The following is a 20,266-nucleotide window of genomic DNA, read 5'->3' as shown; positions in this document are numbered from 1 at the left end:
GCGGTGCTTGTGGCGGCGGTGTCTTTGGCAGCGGTGCTTGTGGCGGCGGTGTCCTTGGCAGCGGTGCTTGTGGCGGCGGTGTCTTGACAGCGGTGCTTGTGGCGGCGGTGTCCTTGGCAACACTGCTTGTTGCGGCGGTGTCCTTGGCAGCGCTTCAGCTGCTGGCGGTCCTGTCTTGTGCAGCGAGGCTGCTGGCGGTCGCCTCCTGGGCTGTGGGGCTGCTGCTGGCGGTCCTGTCTAGGGCAGCGGGGCTGCTGGCGGTTGCCTCTTGGGCAGCGGGCTGCTGCTGGCGGTCCTGTCTGGGGCAGCGGGCTGCTGGCGGTCGCCTCTTGGGCAGCGGGGCTGCTGCTGGCGGTCCTGTGTGTGGCAGCGGGGCTGCTGCTGGCGGTCCTGTCTGGGGCAGCGGGAATGCTGGAGGTCGCCTCCTGGGCAACGGGGCTGCTGCTGGCAGTCTTGTCTGGGGCAGCGGGGCTGCTGCTGGCGGTCCTGTCTGGGGCAGCGGGGCTGCTGCTGGCGGTCCTGTCTGGGGCAGCGGGGCTGCTGCTGGCGGTCCTGTCTGGGGCAGCGGGGCTGATGGCGGTCTTCTCAGCCGTGCTGATCTTCCCAGGCTTGCCGGGTTTCTTGTGCCCCTTCCCCACCTTGGCAGGTGTCGCAGCTGACTCCACACTCCCACCTGTACCCCTGGGAGCGGCTTTGGTGACTGGTGTCTTTTCCCTCTCCCGCCGGGCACTGGACAACTTTTGATGCTTGACAGGTGGGGGACTGTCCGTGCTGTGGCTCCTTGCCACACTGCCCTGCTGCCTGGTGCACTCTAGAATCTGGTGACTACTGGCACCACTGGTCCCACCGATGTTGTGGCTGAGGTGCTTAGGTTGGGACCTGGAGAGTCGGGCCCTAGGAGACTGACGGGGTGGGGAGGTGAGGGAAAGAGATCAAGGGTGGCCAGGAAAAGTTTCTTAGGAACACTGGAACAGGTAGATGAAGGGGGTTTGGGGGTGGAGGAAGAGGTTGTGGCTGTAGGAGGTGTCCGTTTGGTGACTTTGGGTGAAGGTGCATCCGCTGGAGGCTGTCGTGAGGTGGATGGCTGTTCGGTGGGTGTGTGGCTGCGTTTGTGTACCTTGGGAGGTGGTGTCACAGACACACTTATAGAGGACACAGTGAATGGTAGTGGGGGTGGTGAGTGCACGTGAGCGGGGTGTGGTGGTGGGTGTGCTGGTGATGGAAGTAGTGGCTGTAGATGTAGTGCATGCAGGTGTGAGTGGAGACGAGACTAAGAGGGAGGAGGGAGACGAGGAGGAGGGGGACACAGTGGAGGCAGTGGATGTTGCTCTGTCTGCATGTGTGTGATGCTTGCGTGAGTGCCTGTGGGATGTGTGGTGCTTATGTTTGCCTGAGCTTCCTTTGTGTGTTGAGGTGTGTGCATGCTGGTCTGATGGTGTGCTTGGGATAGGCTGAGGTATAGGGGTTTGGGTGGAGGAAGTTGGAGGGGGGAGGCTAGATACAGGAACAATGGCTGCCATCAGTGCTGAGGCCAGAGTCTGAAAAGCTCGCTGAAGGGCTGCCTGACCAGAATGAATGCCCTCCAGGAATGCATTGGTTTGTTGCAACTGCCTCTCTACACCCTGGATGGCATTCAAAATGGTAGACTGCCCAACAGTGAGGGACCTGACGAGGTCAATGGCCGCCTCACTGAGGGCAGCAGGGGTGACTGGGGAAGGACCTGAGATGCCTGGGGTGAAGGAGATGCCCACCCTCCTGGGTGAGCGGGCACGGGGCAAAGGCTGAGGGGCTGCTGGGAGGGTGGTGCTGGAGGGGGAGTGGCGGCTGTACCTGTAGATGCGGGGGCACAGATGGGCCCGCCACCACAAGGGAGCTCCCATCAGAGGACGAGTCCGTATTACTGGTGTCAGCTCCTGTCCCCACTGTGGAGCTCCCCTCGCCCTCCGTCCCACTGGTGAGATCATACGCCGTAGTGTCGCCCTCCAGGGCCATGTGGGATGCAGCTCCCTCCTGCTCCGGTGCCACTGCTCCTCCACCTGATGATGCTAATGCACACATGTACAAGGAGACCACAAAAAGGGGGGGAAGACAGAAGAAAGACATGTTGAGTGCATGCATTACCGCTACCGTTGGCGGACACGACAGACACAGAAGCCCCCTGCACTACGCCGCGCACTTGGGGTCCACTATTCAATCCCTGGGACATGGCCTACAAGGCTATGGCCGATATCTGCACACATGGATGTCACAGGAGCCTGACTAGATGTAGTTGGCACTGTACCCAGGTGGGGTGCCACAGGGTCTGCCTGAAAAAAGGGACTTAACTAGCAAACTCGCCCTGGCCTAGGGAAACCCCACCCAGACACCTCCACTGCGCGCTGAATCAGCAGAATGAGAGTGTACTCACCCCCTTGTTGCTGCTGTGATGCCCTCAAGCGCCCATCCAAGTCCGGATACGCCACAGCCAGGATCCTGAACATCAGGGGGGTCATGGTGCAACGGGCACCCCTCCCACGTTGGGAGGCCATCCCAAGCTTGGCCTCCGCCGTCATCTTGCTCCAGTGGCAAATGTCCTCCCATCTTTTACGACAGTGGGTGCTCCGTCTGTGGTAGACCCCCAGGGTCCGGACGTCCTTGGCGATGGCACACCAAATATCCTCCTTCTGGTGGGCGCTGACCTACATGAATTGTACAGGGGAAAAAGAGAAGTTATTACCAACTGCACCGTCACAGTCATTGGCCTGCATCCCTACCCTTGCCATGTGGGACATGCACTCACCGTCGTTTCATGCACGCATCATCCCCCCCCCTATCTTTCATCCACACCACTCCACACAGGCATTGCCCATACAGCATGCTTACAGTGTACACACCTGTTTGTCTGGAGGACCGTAGAGTAGCGTGTACTGGGGGAGGACCCCATCCACAAGTTTCTCCATCTCCTCCGTGCTGAAGGCAGGGGCCCTTTCCCCAGATGCACGAGCCATTGTCTCTTCCAGACTGAGGTCACAGCAGCAGTTGGAGTGTAGGTCCTCTCCTGTCGAAGATCAGGTATCGAGTGATTGAACAGATAGAAAATGGCGGTCACGTCCGCGGCGGTGCGTACCGTCACCGCCAGCGTACATCGTCATTGGCTCCTGGGACCCATGGGGTCCATTGTTAACAAATACAGAATTGCACTGCGGTCTTCGACCGCCTACCGCGACGGTGAACAACGCCAGCGCAGTTACCTCACATCCCATTGTCCCACTTTACAGGTCAGGCAGCCGCCATTTCAGGGGCCCACATGGCTTTATTTTTAACTGAGTCACACATACCTAGGCCTTGGCTCAACACTCATACAGGCAAAAATCGTGTTATGAATGGTTTTCTGAGTAAGCTGTGTTTACGTACCTCTGAGTTGGTTGACTCTGTGCTCGCTGTTGTCCTCCATAGGCACCGTCCGCTGGGACATGTGAGGAGATGGCAGCATCCTCCGGTGTACAGACCGCTGGTGGACCTGTCGACAATGGAGGAAAGACATGTAATCATCACCTGCAGGCTTGTTCGTGTCACAATCCTGGAACTGTGTGCCCAGTTGGAGCCAGACCTGATGTCAGCTATCCGCCATCCCACAGAAATCCCCCCTCAAGTGCAGGTGCTGTCAGTACTCCATTTCCTTGCAAGTAGGTCTTTTCAAACTACAGTGGCCATAGCATCAGGGATGTCCCAGCCTATGTTTTCCAACGTGTTGTCCAGAGTGTTGTCTGCCCTGCTGAAACACATGCGGAGCTATGTCGTTTTCCCTCAGGTGGAGGATTTGCCTACAGTGAAAGGTGACTTCTATGCCCTGGGACATATCCCCAACATCATAGGTGCCATTGATGGGACACATGTGGCCTTGGTCCCCCCTGCAGAAGTGAACAGGTGTACAGAAACCGGAAGAGTTACCATTCGATGAATGTGCAGATGGTGTGTTTGGCAGACCAGTACATCTCCCATGTTAATGCCAAATTCCCTGGCTCAGTGCATGACGCTTCCATCCTGTGGAATAGCAGCATCCCTTATGTGATGGGGCAACTCCAGAGGCACTGTGTGTGGCTATTAGGTGAGCACCTGGAACCAAATCATTGGGTATAGTTGTCTGGGTCTGGGGATATCCCTAAGAGTTAGTGTGTGTCTAACAGTTGTCCCTCGCCATTTGCAGGTGACTCTGGTTACCCCAAACCTGTCATGGCTACTGACCCCAGTGAGGAATCCCAGGACAAGGGCAGAGGAACGATACAATGAGGCCCATGGGCGAACTAGGAGGATTATAGAACGGACATTCGGCCTCCTGAAGGCCAGGTTCAGGTGCCTCCATGACAGGTGGTTCCCTATTCTACTCACCAAAGAAGGTGTGCCAGATCATCGTGGCCTGCTGTATGTTTCACAACTTGGCTTTGCGACAACAGGTGCCTTTTCTGCAGGAGGATGGTCCAGATGGAGGTGTTGTGGCAGCTGTGGAGCCTGTGGACAGCGAAGACGAGGAAGCAGAAGATGAGGACATCGACAACAGGAACTCTGTGATCCTGGAATACTTCCAGTGAGACACAGGTAAGAAGACAAACCTCCCTACTACATGTACTTTAACACTACTACCTCTCTACTGTCTGTCCTTTTCACCCAGTGTATGGTAACTGAGTTGTCCCTTTCCCTTACGATTTCACAGATGTGGGTCCCACTGTGTGACATCGTCTTTGTTTCCTCATGGACTAGAGCTGTGTGACATAGGTATGTTGACATTACAATTGAAAGATCATTTTGTCACTGTAATTGCTAATACACATTTTTGAAATCACAGACAGACTCCTGATTGTTTTGTGCTTTAAGGGTGTTTATTTAAGTGCTCAATATTGGAGGGGGTTGTAAAATGGTGAGGGGTGATGGTGGAGGAATGTCCATGGCAGAGTCCAGACTATTAGTCTCACAGGTGCATTGTCCAAAGGGGCATAGGAAGTGGAGCTGCGGCAGTTTGAGGATGGATGACAGGGTGACAATGTGGGACAAAAGGATGACATTCAGGGTGGTCTCATATCTTGGCGGGGGTCTTGGCATCGTTCTCTGTCTTTGTCCTGGATCTCAGGGACCGTTTGCTGGTTAGTTCCCCCTCTGCAGGGGGTGGGGTGCTGGTGTGGTGGTCCTGTGGCGGTGCCCCCTGTCCACTAGCGCTGGCGGAGGTGGTGGGCAGTTCATCATCCAGGCTAGTGTCAGGGGCCCCTTGTTGTGCCTCAGTGTCCCTCCTGGTGTTGAGGACTTCCTTCAGCACCCCTATGATGGTGCCCAGGGTGGAATTGATGGATCTGAGTTCCTCCCTGAACCCCAAATACTGTTCCTCCTGCAGCCGCTGGGTCTCCTGAAACTTGGCCAGTACTGTTGCCATCGTCTCCTGGGAATGATGGTATGCTCTCATGATGTTGGAGAGGGCCTCGTGGAAGTGGGTTCCCTGGGCCTGTCCTCCCCCTGTCGCACAGCAGCCCTCCCAGTTCCCCTGTTTCCCTGGGCCTCTGTCCCCTGAACGGTGTGCCCACTGCCCCCAGGTCCTTGTTGTTGTTGTTGTTGTCGGGGTGGTGGGTTAGCCTCGGTTCCCTGTAGTGGTGGACACACTGTTGCTTGACGTGTCCTGGGGACAGAGGTATGGGCCCGCTGGGTGGGTGCTGTGCTGGTGTTTCCAGCGGGAGGAAGCTCTGTGGTGGCCTGTGCCAGGGTGAGGGGAACCGACTTTCCTGAGATCCCAGATGGGCCGGGCTGGTCATCTAGATCCAGTTGGACAGAGCTGCTGTCATCACTGTGGGCCTCTTCTGTTGGTGGTGTGAACATGTCTGGACCCTCCTGTGCGGTGGCGTTGGGTAGGGGTCCTGCAGGGGTGTAAAAGCATGATTATTGCATCTGTGTGTGCCATGGTGTGCAATGAGTGGGTGACCGTGTACCCCAGTGCTTGCATTCTTGTGTGGGACCTTGTGTGATGATGGTTTAGGGGGGTGTATGGGTATGTGCAGTGGCCATGCATTGGTGATGGGTGTCCATGCTTTGGTGTTCCATGCAGAGCTTGGTGTTGGGATGGTTGGGTTGTGATAGTGGGACATTTTGTGAGGTGTTGGAGTGATGGGGGTGAGGGTGAGGGTGGGGTATGTGATAGCATGCAGGTAGGGTGGGGGATATAGTAGTTCAGCTTTGACTTACCAGAGTCCATTCCTCCATCTACTCCTGCGAGGCCCTCAGGATGCAGAATAGCCAAGACTTGCTCCTCCCATGTTGTTAGTTGTGGGGGAGGAGGTGGGGGTCCGCTGCCAGTCCTCTGAACCGCAAGGTGGTGTCTTGAGACCACGGAACACACCTTCCCCGTAGGTCGTTCCACCTCTTCCTGATGTCATCCCTATTTCTTGGGTGCTGTCCCACTGCGTTGACCCTGTCCACTATTCTTCGCCATAGCTCCATCTTCCTAGCTATGGAGGTGTGCTGCACCTGTGATCCGAATAGCTGTGGCTCTACCCGGATGATTTCCTCCACCATGACCCTGAGCTCCTCCTCAGAGAACCTGGGGGGTCTTTGCCGTGCTATGGGGTGGTGTGTTGTGATGTGTGGGGTGGTGTGTGTTGTGATGTGTGGGGTGATATTTAGTGGTGTGTTGTATGAGGTGCGTGGATGTTATGTGGGTGATGGTATTGTGTGCCTGTGGAAGCTTGGTTGTAGATTGTGGTGTCTCTCTCTGGCCTTCTGTCGCAATTGTGGTCGTAGGGGTCTGTGGGTGTGTGTTTTATATTGTATTGGGCGTGTGGGAGTGGTGTGTGTATGTGTATCAGGTGTGTGTATTTGGAATTGTCCAATGTGGTAGTTTTTTGTAAAGGTGTGTGTATTTTGAGCGTGGCGGTGTGTACCGCCAATGGAATACCGCGGTTGAAAGACCGCCGAGTGAATTCGCGGGTCGTGATAGTGTGGGCGTATTTCTGTTGGTGTGACGGTGGAGGTTTTGTTTTCGCCAGTTTATCACTGACCTTTGGTGTGGTGGACTTGTGTGGGTGTCTAAATTTTGGCGGATTCCGAGCTGTGGGTCATAATGACCGTGGCGGAATTCCGCTGCCGCGGCGGTGTGTTAGCGGTCTTCTGCACGGCGGTAAGCGTCTTTTACCGCCAATGTTGTAATGAGGGCCTATATCAGTTAAATATCAAAATATCTGAATTTTGGACCCACCCGCCCCAATCAAATTTGATGACATAGATCACGTGGCATGATCCATGGCAGACCGAGCACCAACAGCCGAAAAGGCGTAATATATTAACTGTATCGCAGGGATGCAGTCTATGTAAATGGAGCTTTTCAGAATGTTACAGGACTTTAGCATAGCACAGCATTTGTGTTGCAATCTTCTGTAAGAATTTAGAGACTGTCTTTTAGAGTGATATTTATTCAAAATTCAGACCATTAGCTAAATCAGCCCTTTTTTTGGCAAGCCTATCATTGTAGTCTGTGCCCCGTACTGAAGAAACTGGGGCTCAGTGTTGCATCATCTTTGATGGCTGTCTCTTAAATCTCACCAGTCCTTAAAAAATTGTGTAAAGGGAGAAAGAAGGGACATGAAGTGAGGATTTAATTTTCTCTCTCTGAACCCAAGGCATCACATTCTACTGCGTTTTATTGTGCCTGATGGCCAGCATTTTGCGAAGCGAGTCAGATTTGGTAAAATGTCCCATGAAAGGTTCACAGGTTGCTTCGTCATTAAACTATTAACCAGTTGCGAAATACTTAGGCCCAACTTATTAGCTGTTTCATGAGCTTTATTTGCACTTTAGTAGGAGGCGCAGGGAATGTCCACAGTGCCGCCTACATCTACAGTTTCACTCGTCGAAGGTAAAGGGAGCAGCCTACACATTTCCTTTCACAGCACTGATATCTTTTTGCTGTGCCATACAAATTTGAATTAAAATGGAAATTGACAACTTCTACATCCATTTTTCAAAAACACTCGTACTCGGCCCATGCACGAAAACAAACATGGTTGTTCATAAATATTTATAGATTTAAACCAATTTATTGTTTAACAAACACTATATTTAACTACGTACACTATTGAAAACAATAATGTAATTCTTAGTGAAACTGAGTAGTTGGTAGTTGTACTAATAGTGACCAAATAGAACGCCAAAAATATTTTTGTCGTTTAAGTTGCACACACATTCATGCAAACTGATAATCCTATTTAAAGAGGTGTTAATGAAGTTAATTGGTCTCATCAGTATACAAGTACAAATCTGGCAGATCATCAACTAAGTCCCAACTGTTCCACCCAAACAGCAAGGCAATGCTCCATTCCCTTCCTAGCACATTAATTTTGTGCTCATCCAGTACACCACTGCTGAAAAACATCCTTCATGCTTACTTACACAGGTCACAACATACATACACCTTTAATTATTACTGCAAGCTCACGACAACATAGTGCTCTCTGATCACAATATCATTTAGGTCCACAGGATGGTGTCTGATACAGACTAAATATCGTGTACTGTGCCATTACTGTATTTCATACTGTGTGTTTTCTATTGTGATTGCCTTTAATTTTGCTCGTTTTTTGTGCTTTTTGCCCCTTGTGCGCTCCCCCAAGCGTTCCGATCCCTGCCGCTGCCTCCCTGCGGCCCCGCCCCCCTCGCGCCCCCATTCGCCGCTCCCTCCCGCCTCCCAGCTGCTCCTCCCTCCCCCCTCCCTTCTTAATGGCTGGCGCTGCGCGTCGCGAGTGAGCGACCTCTGACCTGTTTCAGGTCCTGAGCTCGTCCCCCACGACCGCAGCACCAACCTGCTGCCTCCTGCCTCTGTCCCCCGACCACGCTGCTGTTTGCGTGTTCGAGGCCCTCCTCCACCCGCAGGCATCCTCCTGCGCCTCATCCCTGGTGTCTAGTGGGCTCTGCCTAGCTCCACTTGACCCGTGTGCCGCTTCCGCCGTCCTGTAAGTTGTTTTTTCTGATTGTTTTTCCGATTTTTCTGCGCCTCGCCGCCGGCGCTTCTGCCCCCGTTGTGCCCCCCTGATTTCTGTCTCCCCGATCGTGTACTGTGCCATTACTGTATTTCATACTGTGTGTTTTCTATTGTGATTGCCTTTAATTTTGCTAGTTTTTTGTGCTTTTTGCCCCTTGTGTGCTCCCCCAAGCGTTCCGATCCCTGCCGCTGCCTCCCTGCGGCCCCGCCCCCTCGCGCCCCCATTCGCCGCTCCCGCCTCCCAGCTGCTCCTCCCTCCCCCCTCCCTTCTTAATGGCTGGCGCTGCGCGTCGCAAGTGAGCGACCTCTGACCTGTTTCAGGTCCTGAGCTCGCCCCCCACGACCGCAGCACCAACCTGCTGCCTCCTGCCTCTGTCCCCCGACCACGCTGCTGTTTGCGTGTTCAAGGCCCTCCTCCACCCGCAGGCATCCTCCTGCGCCTCATCCCTGGTGTCTAGTGGGCTCTGCCTAGCTCCACTTGACCCGTGTGCCGCTTCCGCCGTCCTGTAAGTTGTTTTTTCTGATTGTTTTTCCGATTTTTCTGCGCCTCACCGCCGGCGCTTCTGCCCCTGTTGTGCCCCCCTGATTGCTGTCTCCCCGATCGTGTACTGTGCCATTACTGTATTTCATAATGTGTGTTTTCTATTGTGATTGCCTTTAATTTTGCTTGTTTTTTGTGCTTTTTGCCCCTTGTGCGCTCCCCCAAGCGTTCCGATCCCTGCCGCTGCCTCCCTGCGGCCCCGCCCCCCTCGCGCCCCCATTCGCCGCTCCCTCCCGCCTCCCGCCTCCCAGCTGCTCCTCCCTCCCCCCTTCCCTTCTTAATGGCTGGCGCTGCGCGTCCGCGCCGCTGGCGCGCCAGAGGCGCACCAGAGGCAAGCCCGTCTGCGCCCGTCCGCGCCTGGACCGCGCCCAGCGCCACCCCCCCTGGTCCTCACGCCCCCCGCATCACCCGCGTCCGCTACTCAACCAACGAACTCCGCGCACTCAACCCCGGCCCCTCCGCAGAGTGCTTCCTTGCAACCCCGAAGCACACAAAAGGACCTTTCTCCTGCCGCACCTGCAACTTCTCCTGCGACAGAACGGCGAAGCCAACAACAAGAACTTCCAACACCAACCACCTGAACTGCATCCTCATCAACACACGCTCCGCACGAAAACACGCCATCGAACTCTGGGACTTACTCGACACCACCGCCCCTGACGTGGCCTTCCTGACCGAAACCTGGTAGAACGACTCCTCGGCCCCAGACATCGCAATCGCCATACCGGAGGGATACAAAATCACCAGAAGAGATCGAACCAACGGAATCGGCGGAGGAATAGCCATCGCCCACAAATCTACCCTCAAAATCCACACCCACACGGACGACACCCTCAAAACAGCCGAACACCTCCACTTCCAGATCCACACGGACCCCAACACGACCCTCAGAGGAACCCTCATATACCGCCCTCCAGGACCAAGAGCCCCCTTCAGCGACACCGTCGCCGACCTCGCGAGCACCCACGCCCTCGCGTCCCCAGACTACATCCTCCTGGGAGATCTAAACTACCACCTGGAAAATAACAACGACGTCAACACCGCATCTCTGACCTCCAACCTCCTCAACCTCGGACTCCGTCAACTGGTCAACACTCCCACCCACATCGCCGGACACACTCTTGACCCCCTCTTCACCTCAAGCAACCACATCTCTTTCAGCCACACCTCCGAACTCCACTGGACCGACCATCACTGCGTCCACTTCTCTTATACGAAAATCACCGAACACCACCGCATCCCTCGACCTCCTCACCGCCGCTGGGGAAAAATCACCCAAGTCCAACTAACCAGCACCCTCGTCAAAGACCCTCCACCCGGCTCAACCGACCCAAGCACTGCCGCCATCAACCTCCATCAATGGATCCTCGACTGCGCCAACACCTTAGCCCCACTCAAGAAACCCACCGCCAACCAAGGAAAGAAAAAACCAGCCTGGTTCACAGACGAACTGACCGCCTCCAAAAGCCTCTGCCAGAAGCTCAAGAAGAAGTGGATCCTAGAGCGCACACCCGACAACCTCGCCTCCCTCAAAAACGCCAACCGTGAACACCACCAACGGATCCGAGTCGCCAAGCGCGCCCACTTCACTGAACGCATCAACAACAACGCCCACGACTGCAAAGAACTCTTCGGCATCGTGAAGGAACTCTCAAACCCCAACGCCAACTCCAACGACATCCCGCCCTCCCAGAAACTCTGCGACGACCTCTCCACCTTCTTCCACCAGAAAATCACAACCATCCACGACAGCTTCAACGCCACTCCGCCGCCAGACCCCACCCCTGACATCTCCACAGACGCCTGCCACCTCACCGCCTGGACCCACGTGGACGACACCGAAACAATAACAACCATGAACACAATCCACTCAGGCTCCCCCACGGACCCATGCCCCCATCACGTGTTCAACAAAGCCAACGCCATCATCGCCCCCAAACTCCGCGAGATCATCAACCTCTCCTTCGACTCCGCCACCTTCCCAGACAGCTGGAAACACGCAGAAATCCAACCCCTCCTCAAGAAACCCAAGGCTGACCCCAACGACCTCAAAAACTTCTGACCGATCTCTCTCCTCCCTTTTCCAGCAAAAGTCATCGAGAAGATCGTCAACACACAGCTCGCCCACTTCCTCGAAGACAACTCCATCCTAGACCCCTCTCAATCCGGTTTCAGACGAAACCACAGCACGAGACTGCTCTCCTCGCCGCCACAGATGACATCAGAACCCAAATGGACAACGGCGAAACCTCGGCCCTCATCCTCCTCGACCTATCAGCCGCTTTTGACACAGTCTGCCACCGCACCCTACTGACCTGCCTCCATGGAGCCGGCATCCAGGATAAAGCCCTCAACTGGATCTCATCCTTCCTCTCCGACAGAACCCAGAGAGTCCGACTCTCCCCTTTCCGCTCCAAAGCCACAAACCTCATCTGCGGCGTCCCCCAAGGATCCTCCCTCAGCCCTACGTTGTTCAACGTCTACATGGCCCCCCTCGCCAAACTGGCCCGCCAACATCACCTCAGCATCATCTCCTACGCCGACGACACCCAGCTCGTCCTCTCCCTGACCAAAGACCCACTCACTGCCAAAACCAACCTCCACGAGGGACTAAAAGCCATCGCCGAGTGGATGAACGACAGCCGCCTGAAGCTCAACTCCGACAAGACGGAAGTCCTCATCCTCGGGCGCACCCCTTCGGCCTGGAACGACTCCTGGTGGCCCACCGATTTCGGACCCCCACCCACCCCAGCCAGCCACGCAAGAAACCTCAGCTTCATCCTGGACTCAGCCCTCACCATGTCCAAACAGGTCAGCGCCGTCTCCTCTTCCTGCTTCAACACCCTTCGAGTGCTCCGCAGAATTTTCAAGTGGATCCCAACAGGAACCAGAAAGACGGTGACCCAAGCCCTCGTCAGTAGCAGACTTGACTACGGCAACGCACTCTACACAGGCATCCCAACAAAAGACATCAAACGACTCCAGCGTATCCAAAATGCATCCGCCCGCCTGATCATTGACATACCCCGCCGATGTCACATCTCCCCTCACCTGAAGGACCTCCACTGGCTCCCCGTGGACAAGAGGATCACCTTTAAACTCCTCACCCACGCTCACAAGGCTCTACACAACACCGGACCTACCTACCTCAACTCCAGACTCAACTTTTACGCCCCCACTCGTCAACTCCGCTCTGCCAATCTCGCCCTCGCCATCGTCCCCAGGATCCAGCGCAAGACCGCCGGCGGCAGATCCTTCTCCTTCCTCGCCGCCAAGACCTGGAACTCTCTCCCCACCTCACTGCGCCAGACCCAGGACCTCCTCGCCTTCAGGAGACTCCTCAAGACCTGGCTCTTCGACCGCTAACAGCTCACCCACCCCCCCCACCCCCCCACCCTCCCCACCAGCGCCTCGAAACCCTGACGGGTACATAGTGCGCTTTACAAATGTTATGATTGATTGATTGATTGATGGAAACCCTGTTGAATGTCAGACCAAATATTTGGTCCGATCCCTTTTACGGTTTTCTTTTTCTGTCTTCACATACACTGTCCGTTCAGTTTGTCCCATGTTCAGTTTAGCTCCATTTTTAACTCCCATATTTGATCCCCCACTTGCTCAGTCTTCCAATGCCAAGTGTTTACTGACATTCCCTTATGATGCCTTTTGGGATTCTTAAATTTAATTAATCACCCATTATGAAATGCATCGCCTTAATACACTTTTGAGCATCACAAAATTGCTTTTGATAGTCCTTTGTGTGTGTCACTTTATCCAGTAACATGAGAAATTCACTTTCAGTAGCACACACATCCCAAACCACCATGGATTGACTTTGCAAGCGTTCCATTTGCGCTCTCACCTTATTTATTCCAGTCTCAGTGAGAAATAATAGTCAACTGTGCTTCCTAATTGGCCTATAAAGGTTTTAACTACAAATGTCCTCTGGGTAAGTGTACTGTGTGACTGTTCTTTATGGTAGGTATGCTTGTCACATATTTCTGACTAACTTGTCCTTTTCTTTAGAATGTTATCTGGGATTGTCCTTTCTTTTTTTGCTTGAGCTGTGCTGGGCACTTGTATGACAGTTGTAGCATATGTCTGTGGTAAATGTGTTTGAATGCTTGTATTTATATATCCCACTCATCTTTTGACTTTAGCCCCGTCCCATTCCTTGCCATGTCTTGCTTGATACTTTTCCAAACAGGTTTCCGTGCATTTTACTAGTTGGATTAAATTAATTGTCTTACACTCTTCAGGGATATTTCTTTTTGGTTATTTATTGCTTTATCAGTCTTGGAAAGACTACGTTCTCTGGAACTAAATTATCTTCCTAACTATTTTGTGCTGCATTTGTAATCACATTTACAGGATTGTGACCATTTGCAAGAATATATCAGTCCTAATGAAGTCCTCTATCAATGGATGAACTAGTATCGAAACACCAGCTATCTATAAAATATATGTAACACTTTTTTTTACTACCTAATGCCCTTTATAACTTTAATATTGGACGCTGATGCTACAGATAATTTATTTTGTTTATAGGATTAAAGTGTGTATAGTCATTTCATTTTATGACCTTTCATCTAAATATTTCTTTTTGATATTTAAGATTGGTCTACTGTTGTATTATGATATAAATATTTATACAGTGAACACGTTAGTTGAAAAATTACTTTTGGGTATTATCAATATTAATTACTGTCTTGGTGAACATTGGTTCTCCAAATTCATATTACAGTACTCTGAAAATGCTTAAGTGCTCATTCCGAGTCTGACGATCTTGAGACCGCAAGACCCGGGGTGGCCATTGGATCGCTGCGATAGTGGCAGTCCGATCCGCCACATTCTGACCGCAGCCGAAACGCCACGGGAGATGGACTCCAGCCTTGCAGTCCCAGCAGTTGTAATCCGCCAGGGCAGCGCTGCAAGCAGTGCTTCCCGCCGGATTACGAGTTCCATTCCGCCAGCCTTTCCATGGCGCTTCACACTGCGGTGGAAAAGTTGGCGGAATGGGGGTGCCGGGGGCCCCCATGCACAGCCCTGTTGCACATTTCCCTGCCCAAAGCACCCACTGCAACGCCACATGGGCACCGGCTCAATTACAAGCTGCATCAATATTAAGGCCCTCTTCACCGCAGGGACGGCATGTGGAAACACTGACGGCGCCAGCGGTCAGGTGGCAGTTTGAGTTTGGCGGGCGGCCCCTGCTGCCCGCCAAACTCAGAATGAGGGCCCTAATGTCTCGGTGTTGAGGAAAGTGTGAGGGGAAATGATCTAGCATGACAGAGCAATAGGACAAATAGTAAGGAAAGGTCTCAGAAAGTGAACCGATCAAAGCAGAGCAGAGCAGAGCATTTTTCTGATACTTTGATAAAAAGACATCTCTCACTACAGCTGGACTGAGTTGTGATGGCTAGTTTACCCTGTTTTATGTAAAGTTCTTCAGATTCCATATGGCAAATTCATAAGCATTAATGCATCATTGATGTTGAGTAGCACAAACCAGGATCTCCAAGCCATATTCAGCACTTCACGCACAAGAACCAAAAATGTCCTAGTTTTAGCTGGGTCCTACAATTAAGGTGTAATGGAACAGACTTGAGTCTCAAAACTGGAGTCTACTTAGCCACTAAAAATCACTGTTCAGGCAACAGCTAAAGAGTAGTCGTAAAAGGTTTTTTTTCTATGGATACATTTTCTACAAGTGTCATTTTTCACAGTTTGATAGTTAACATATATATATTTTTTTTACTTTTGTTACAGCACTTCTTTCTTCTAGACATGGCACATTCATCATAATCTGATTTACTTAAATGCATCTTGTCTCATTAAGTATGTTTTTAAGACTTACCCTCCAAGCCTGTGTGACTCCTGGCTTTAGGTAGCGCACAGCATAGCCACTATAGCCCAAAACTGTTGAGAGAGATCGAGAAAGAAATGTTTGCGATGAAGTCTCTTCAACTTAAGCCAGCCAGATACCCACCCACTGTTTAGTCGTTAAAAAGCATCACAAAAATTCAAACATGTCTATAACTTTCTTGCACTGACTTGTACATTCCTTTTGTAGCAGCTCGCAGATACCCAACACTTGCACCCAGTGGGTGTATTCATACTACGGTATGCATGTCTTTTCTCTGCATTTCATATTCTACACCCAAATTGGTATATTGATTTGTACAACTTAATGATTCATCCTAATTCTAGTTAGGAACAATCAGTATCATGTTTAGAGTTGCTCCCTAACCTTTCTCCTAAACTCACAACTCTTTAAAAAACGGGTAACCACTTATAGATTTGACATAAGTTCATAGCACAAAATGATTCTCAGTATTCATCATCAGGGACATTGCTTCATTCAAGAACATGGGAAGAGTATTTTTTTGTTTAGAGTTGTGCACAATCCAGGTCCTTAGTCCTATATCGTGAAATTTGGTAAGTGACTCCTTTGGTTCACACGGGTGGATTTCATTCAGTCACATGCACTTTCTTTCCATCCTCAGTCGTACAACAGGTATTTGGTGCGAGAATCTGTGGAATAATCACATCTTTAATTTGATTCTGTTTTGCAAAATGTTTCACTGACTACCGGTCGTTGGCATCAAGCATCAAGCTATACTTATATTCACATTCAGTAGTACATGATCAGTTACTTTCCGGACCTCTTAACTTTCCCTCCTTCAACTATGACCTCTTTGCTGAGTGCCGAACACCTAGGATTTTGATGCTTTTTAAAAAAAATATGTTTTACGTCTTTTGGAGGCTTTAGCTTCAATAATTAGGTTGTGTTTTCTTAGCACTCTAATTTGATATTTTTTTTTACTTTCGACCATTTGCTTTAAAATCACGTAAATTAGATCTCCTACACAATAGACAAATTAGGTCTTCTACACAGTAGACATTTTAACAGTTAAATCTGCTATTTTACTACAGTAAGATTCTAAATCTTAGTTGTGCTTCCAAGAACTTAACCCCTACCATGCTGAGGATGGCTTGGAGCTGCCCTCAGCCACAATGGTTGTGTGCTGAGGACGGCTCCAAGCCGTCCTAGTACCCACCCACGAGGGAAGTGCTGGCACTCCCACGTGCCCCCGCAATATACTCCCCCATAGGATGGCGGTGGAAACGCTTCTGCTGCCACCTCTGACCCCCGCCTCCCCCCCCCCACTCCCGTCAGCACACGTGCCACACACCGATGTCATCAAAAAGCCCCGGGATGCGCTGGAAGCCATTTACTTCCTGCGTGTCGGACAAAACAGGAGAATTTTTCCTCCGCAGAGGGAAGACAGCACATGGAGAAAGGAAAGTTTTTGCTTTTCCCCGGTGTCTCTCTGAAGTGTATTACTGATTCGGGATCGCAGGTGGGCCTGTGATCGCGCAACAGGAATGCACCCACTAGCTACCTGGGATTTTCTTTTCTTTTGGGGAGTGTCCCCATGGTTAAAGGTTGCTACCCCTTCTTAGCACACCTATTTGGGTTGTTTCTGTCCTCCACTAACCCCCGGTGGGCATATTAGCCATATTTTTAGGCTGATCTGCCCCCAAGGGGGCAGATAGCCACTAGACACCGGGGATTAATTTATGTGCATTTCTGGGAGCGGCCTCTTGTGCAAAGGTCGCTCCCCACTAATGAGTGCATTTATTTTGGCCATTTTCTGCCCCCTGGGGGCATATCAGTCATATTCTTAGGCCGATCTGCCCTAAAGTGGGGCAGAAAGCCACTAGACACCAGTGATTAATGTGCATTTTTTTTCAGTGGTGGCCCCTTGGGCAAGTGTCGCTCGCCACCAATTGGGGCATTTATTTTGGCTGTTTTCTGCCCCCCCATGGGCAGATCAGGCATTTTTTAGGTCAATCTGACCCCAAGACTGGGCGGGCAGAAAGCCACTGGACACCAGGGATTAATTGATGTTTATGCCAGGGAATGGCCCTTTGGGTAAGGGTCACTCCCCATTAATGGTGGCATCATTTAAGCCATTTTCTGACCCCATGGGGGCAGGTTGGACATATTTTTAGGCTGATCTGCCACCTAGGGGAGCACAAAACCACTCAACACCAGGGATTAGATTATTTGCACATCGCTTAGCGGCCCCTTGGGCAAAGGTCGTTCCCCATTATTGGGGCTGTATTTTGGCCATTTTCTGCCCCACCTGGGGGCAGCTTGGACATACCTTTAGACCCATCTGCCACCAAGGGTTGTGGAAAACCACTAGACACCAGTGAATACGTTCCTGCGTGTATGTGAACTGGAGTTTGGCTGACGGTCTGCGTGTAGTGGTGTTTGTCTGGCTGTGTGTGCACAGACATTTCGCGGGTGGTGTGTGTTGATTGGCATTTGCCTGATGGGGTGTTTGAATTGGGGATTTTGCTGGTGGTGTGGTTGGACTGACTTGGCGATGTGTGTGGTTGGTGTTTGATGTTTCATAATGTTAACTGTTTTATTTCTTGTCATCATTTGCATTTGTGATCTTGGTATTTTATTTCTCTTTTTTATTTTTTGTGCAAAGCTTTGATTTCCTTGGTAGCAGCTCCTGCTTGTGGTTTCAGCACTGGTAAATCTGGAGTTTCTGTAGTGGCATGTGTTTGGTAAGTACACATTTTTGTACTGTTTACTTCAAATGAGTTGCCCAGCATGAGTGATTTTTTTTTTATCGTGTAATATTTGCAGCACATTTAACTTCAGTCTTATTGTGTCATATTCTTTTTGGATTTGTGGAAGATGTATATTGTTTTGTCTTGTGTGTAGTTTTCTTTTGTTTTTCTTTTCTAGTGGAATATCATTGGTGCTTGCTGTATCTGTGCAGTGTAGGTGCAGTGATCCTCAGTCTAGCTGACTCTGGTAAGTGTTATTGTTTTTGAGAATATAGGTCTTTGTGTGCTTTTATTAATTGACTTTTCCTTTCAGATTAATATATATTCCAGTAGTTTTATTATCTGTTTCATAAAGGCAGTTTGCTTATTACTTATTTTACACAGTGTTGGTTATTGTTGACTTATTTGTTGTGTTACTTTTTATTAGTAAGGATTATGGCTAGCTGCAGGATTACCGCTCAGCAGGTTGCTAGTTTGCTTTTCAAATCTTCCTCTGACCATGTTTTTGAGACTGCCTCTGCCTCCGAGGAGGAAGTCCAAGATTCTGGTAGTGAATTTTCTGTCCGAAAGGAATCATCTGATGATTGTCTCATTTAGAGGAGGACAATGATATGCTGATACTGCTGCAAGAGGAATCTGGATTGCAGCCCAGGGCTAAAAGGCTTCGCATTGAAAATGCTGAACTCTGGGTTGTCTCAAACATGATGCAGCCTGTTTTTGCATGATTTTAGCAGTGTCAAAGGGTGCAGAGTCAATACAAAAAACTTTTTGCCTATACATTTCTTTCAGTTGCTTATGGATGATGTATTTTTGGATGAAATTGTTGACCAGACTAATTTGTATGCTGAACAATATTTGTATGACAACAGTGTCAGACTTAAGTCCCACTCTAGAGCTACCCGGTGGACTTCCACAAATCTGGATGAGTCGCAGAAGCGTTTTTTTTACTACGGCAGAGGGGACTCAACCCTCCTCCCAATGCCAGCTTGCTGCCTCTATAATATCTGTGTGCATGACATTGTATTATATTTTTATACAAAATTAGTTCCTCACCGTCCGTCCAAGGACAGGCAGGGAGACACACTTTCAGCAGTGTGCATAAATTTCAGAATTAAGTCATTATATAGGGTCTACCTTTCCCAAGCCCATCGGTTCCATAGAAAGAAGAGGAGTTAAGTTAAATTGTAGCTGTTGTGATTTAATCCAACCTTGGGCATCAAAAGGCTAAAGCCCAGTATAAAAGCTTTACACCACTCTCTTACAGTAACCCCACCCTTCCCCACACTGTGACATGTCTGAAAGAGTAGTGTCAAATTGTGACGGCGTGTAAAGGAGCCACTTGATACTCCTTCCCGGGAAGAATTAGATTGTGCTTTGCTGCCCTGCTAGCTGTACGGGCCTGAGCAGGAATCATACCAAACCCAGCTTCTACGTGTCTTGGAGTCAGGGTCTCTGAGTCCACCATGCTAACAAAGGTGATGAGGTATTTACAAGGCAGGGGCCCACATTTTGCCAAGGTGTTTAGATAATTCTCCTTTGTGTTAACTTTTGTAAACTTGCTGTTTTGCTTTTTTCTGTGTGTTTTTCTTGACCATCATTTCATTTCAATCTCTATTTCTCGTCGGCCTCACTCTGTCTCCTTCTATTTTACTCTTACACAGCTCTGGCACAAAAAGTAAGACCAGAAACCAAAAAAAGTTCCTTTAGTGCCCTCTCTTCTGTGCCTCCATCCTTCCTCACTCTCATCCTGTAGCTTTCTGTTTGTCAGTCTCGTCTCTTTCAGACTCTTTCTCCCTACTTTCAATTTCCCTCTTCTCTCTGCCCCCTGTATTATCAGTTCCTCTTCTCTCTGCAGCCCTGTATTACCCTGAAAGGATCACCCTGATTGTGTCTGTCTCCTCAAGATTTGGCATGTCCTTCATGATTTTGTAGATCGTTTTTCAGAGATCTCTGTTCCAGGGAAAGAAATAGTTGTGGACGAGTCTTTGGTCCTGTTCGAGGGCCGTTTGGTTTTTAGGTAGTACATTCCTAGCAAGAAGGCACGGCATGGAATTAAGATGTATATGCTATCAGAGAGTAGTACTGGATATGTCTATAATTTTAGGGTGTACCCTGGTAGTGATTTTTCTATTGATCTCCCC

The 20,266-nt window shown here is 50.6% G+C and overlaps 1 protein-coding gene across 1 annotated transcript in view; it reads right to left on the bottom strand.

Annotated features, from left to right (window-relative positions):
* Positions 1 to 20,266, bottom strand: part of SPMIP8 (sperm microtubule inner protein 8) — a 155,618-nt gene that overhangs the window by 39,797 nt on the left and 95,555 nt on the right. The window contains exon 5 of the mRNA XM_069217389.1: positions 15,388 to 15,449. Coding sequence (XP_069073490.1) covers positions 15,388 to 15,449 — 62 coding nt within the window. The remainder of the gene's footprint in view (positions 1 to 15,387; positions 15,450 to 20,266) is intronic.

This window comes from Pleurodeles waltl, chromosome 12 (assembly GCF_031143425.1).
Source record: "Pleurodeles waltl isolate 20211129_DDA chromosome 12, aPleWal1.hap1.20221129, whole genome shotgun sequence".
Classification (NCBI taxonomy): Eukaryota; Metazoa; Chordata; class Amphibia; order Caudata; family Salamandridae; genus Pleurodeles; species Pleurodeles waltl.
Note: the sequence above shows the minus strand (reverse complement) of the source record. Positions and strands in the feature narration are given on the sequence as shown.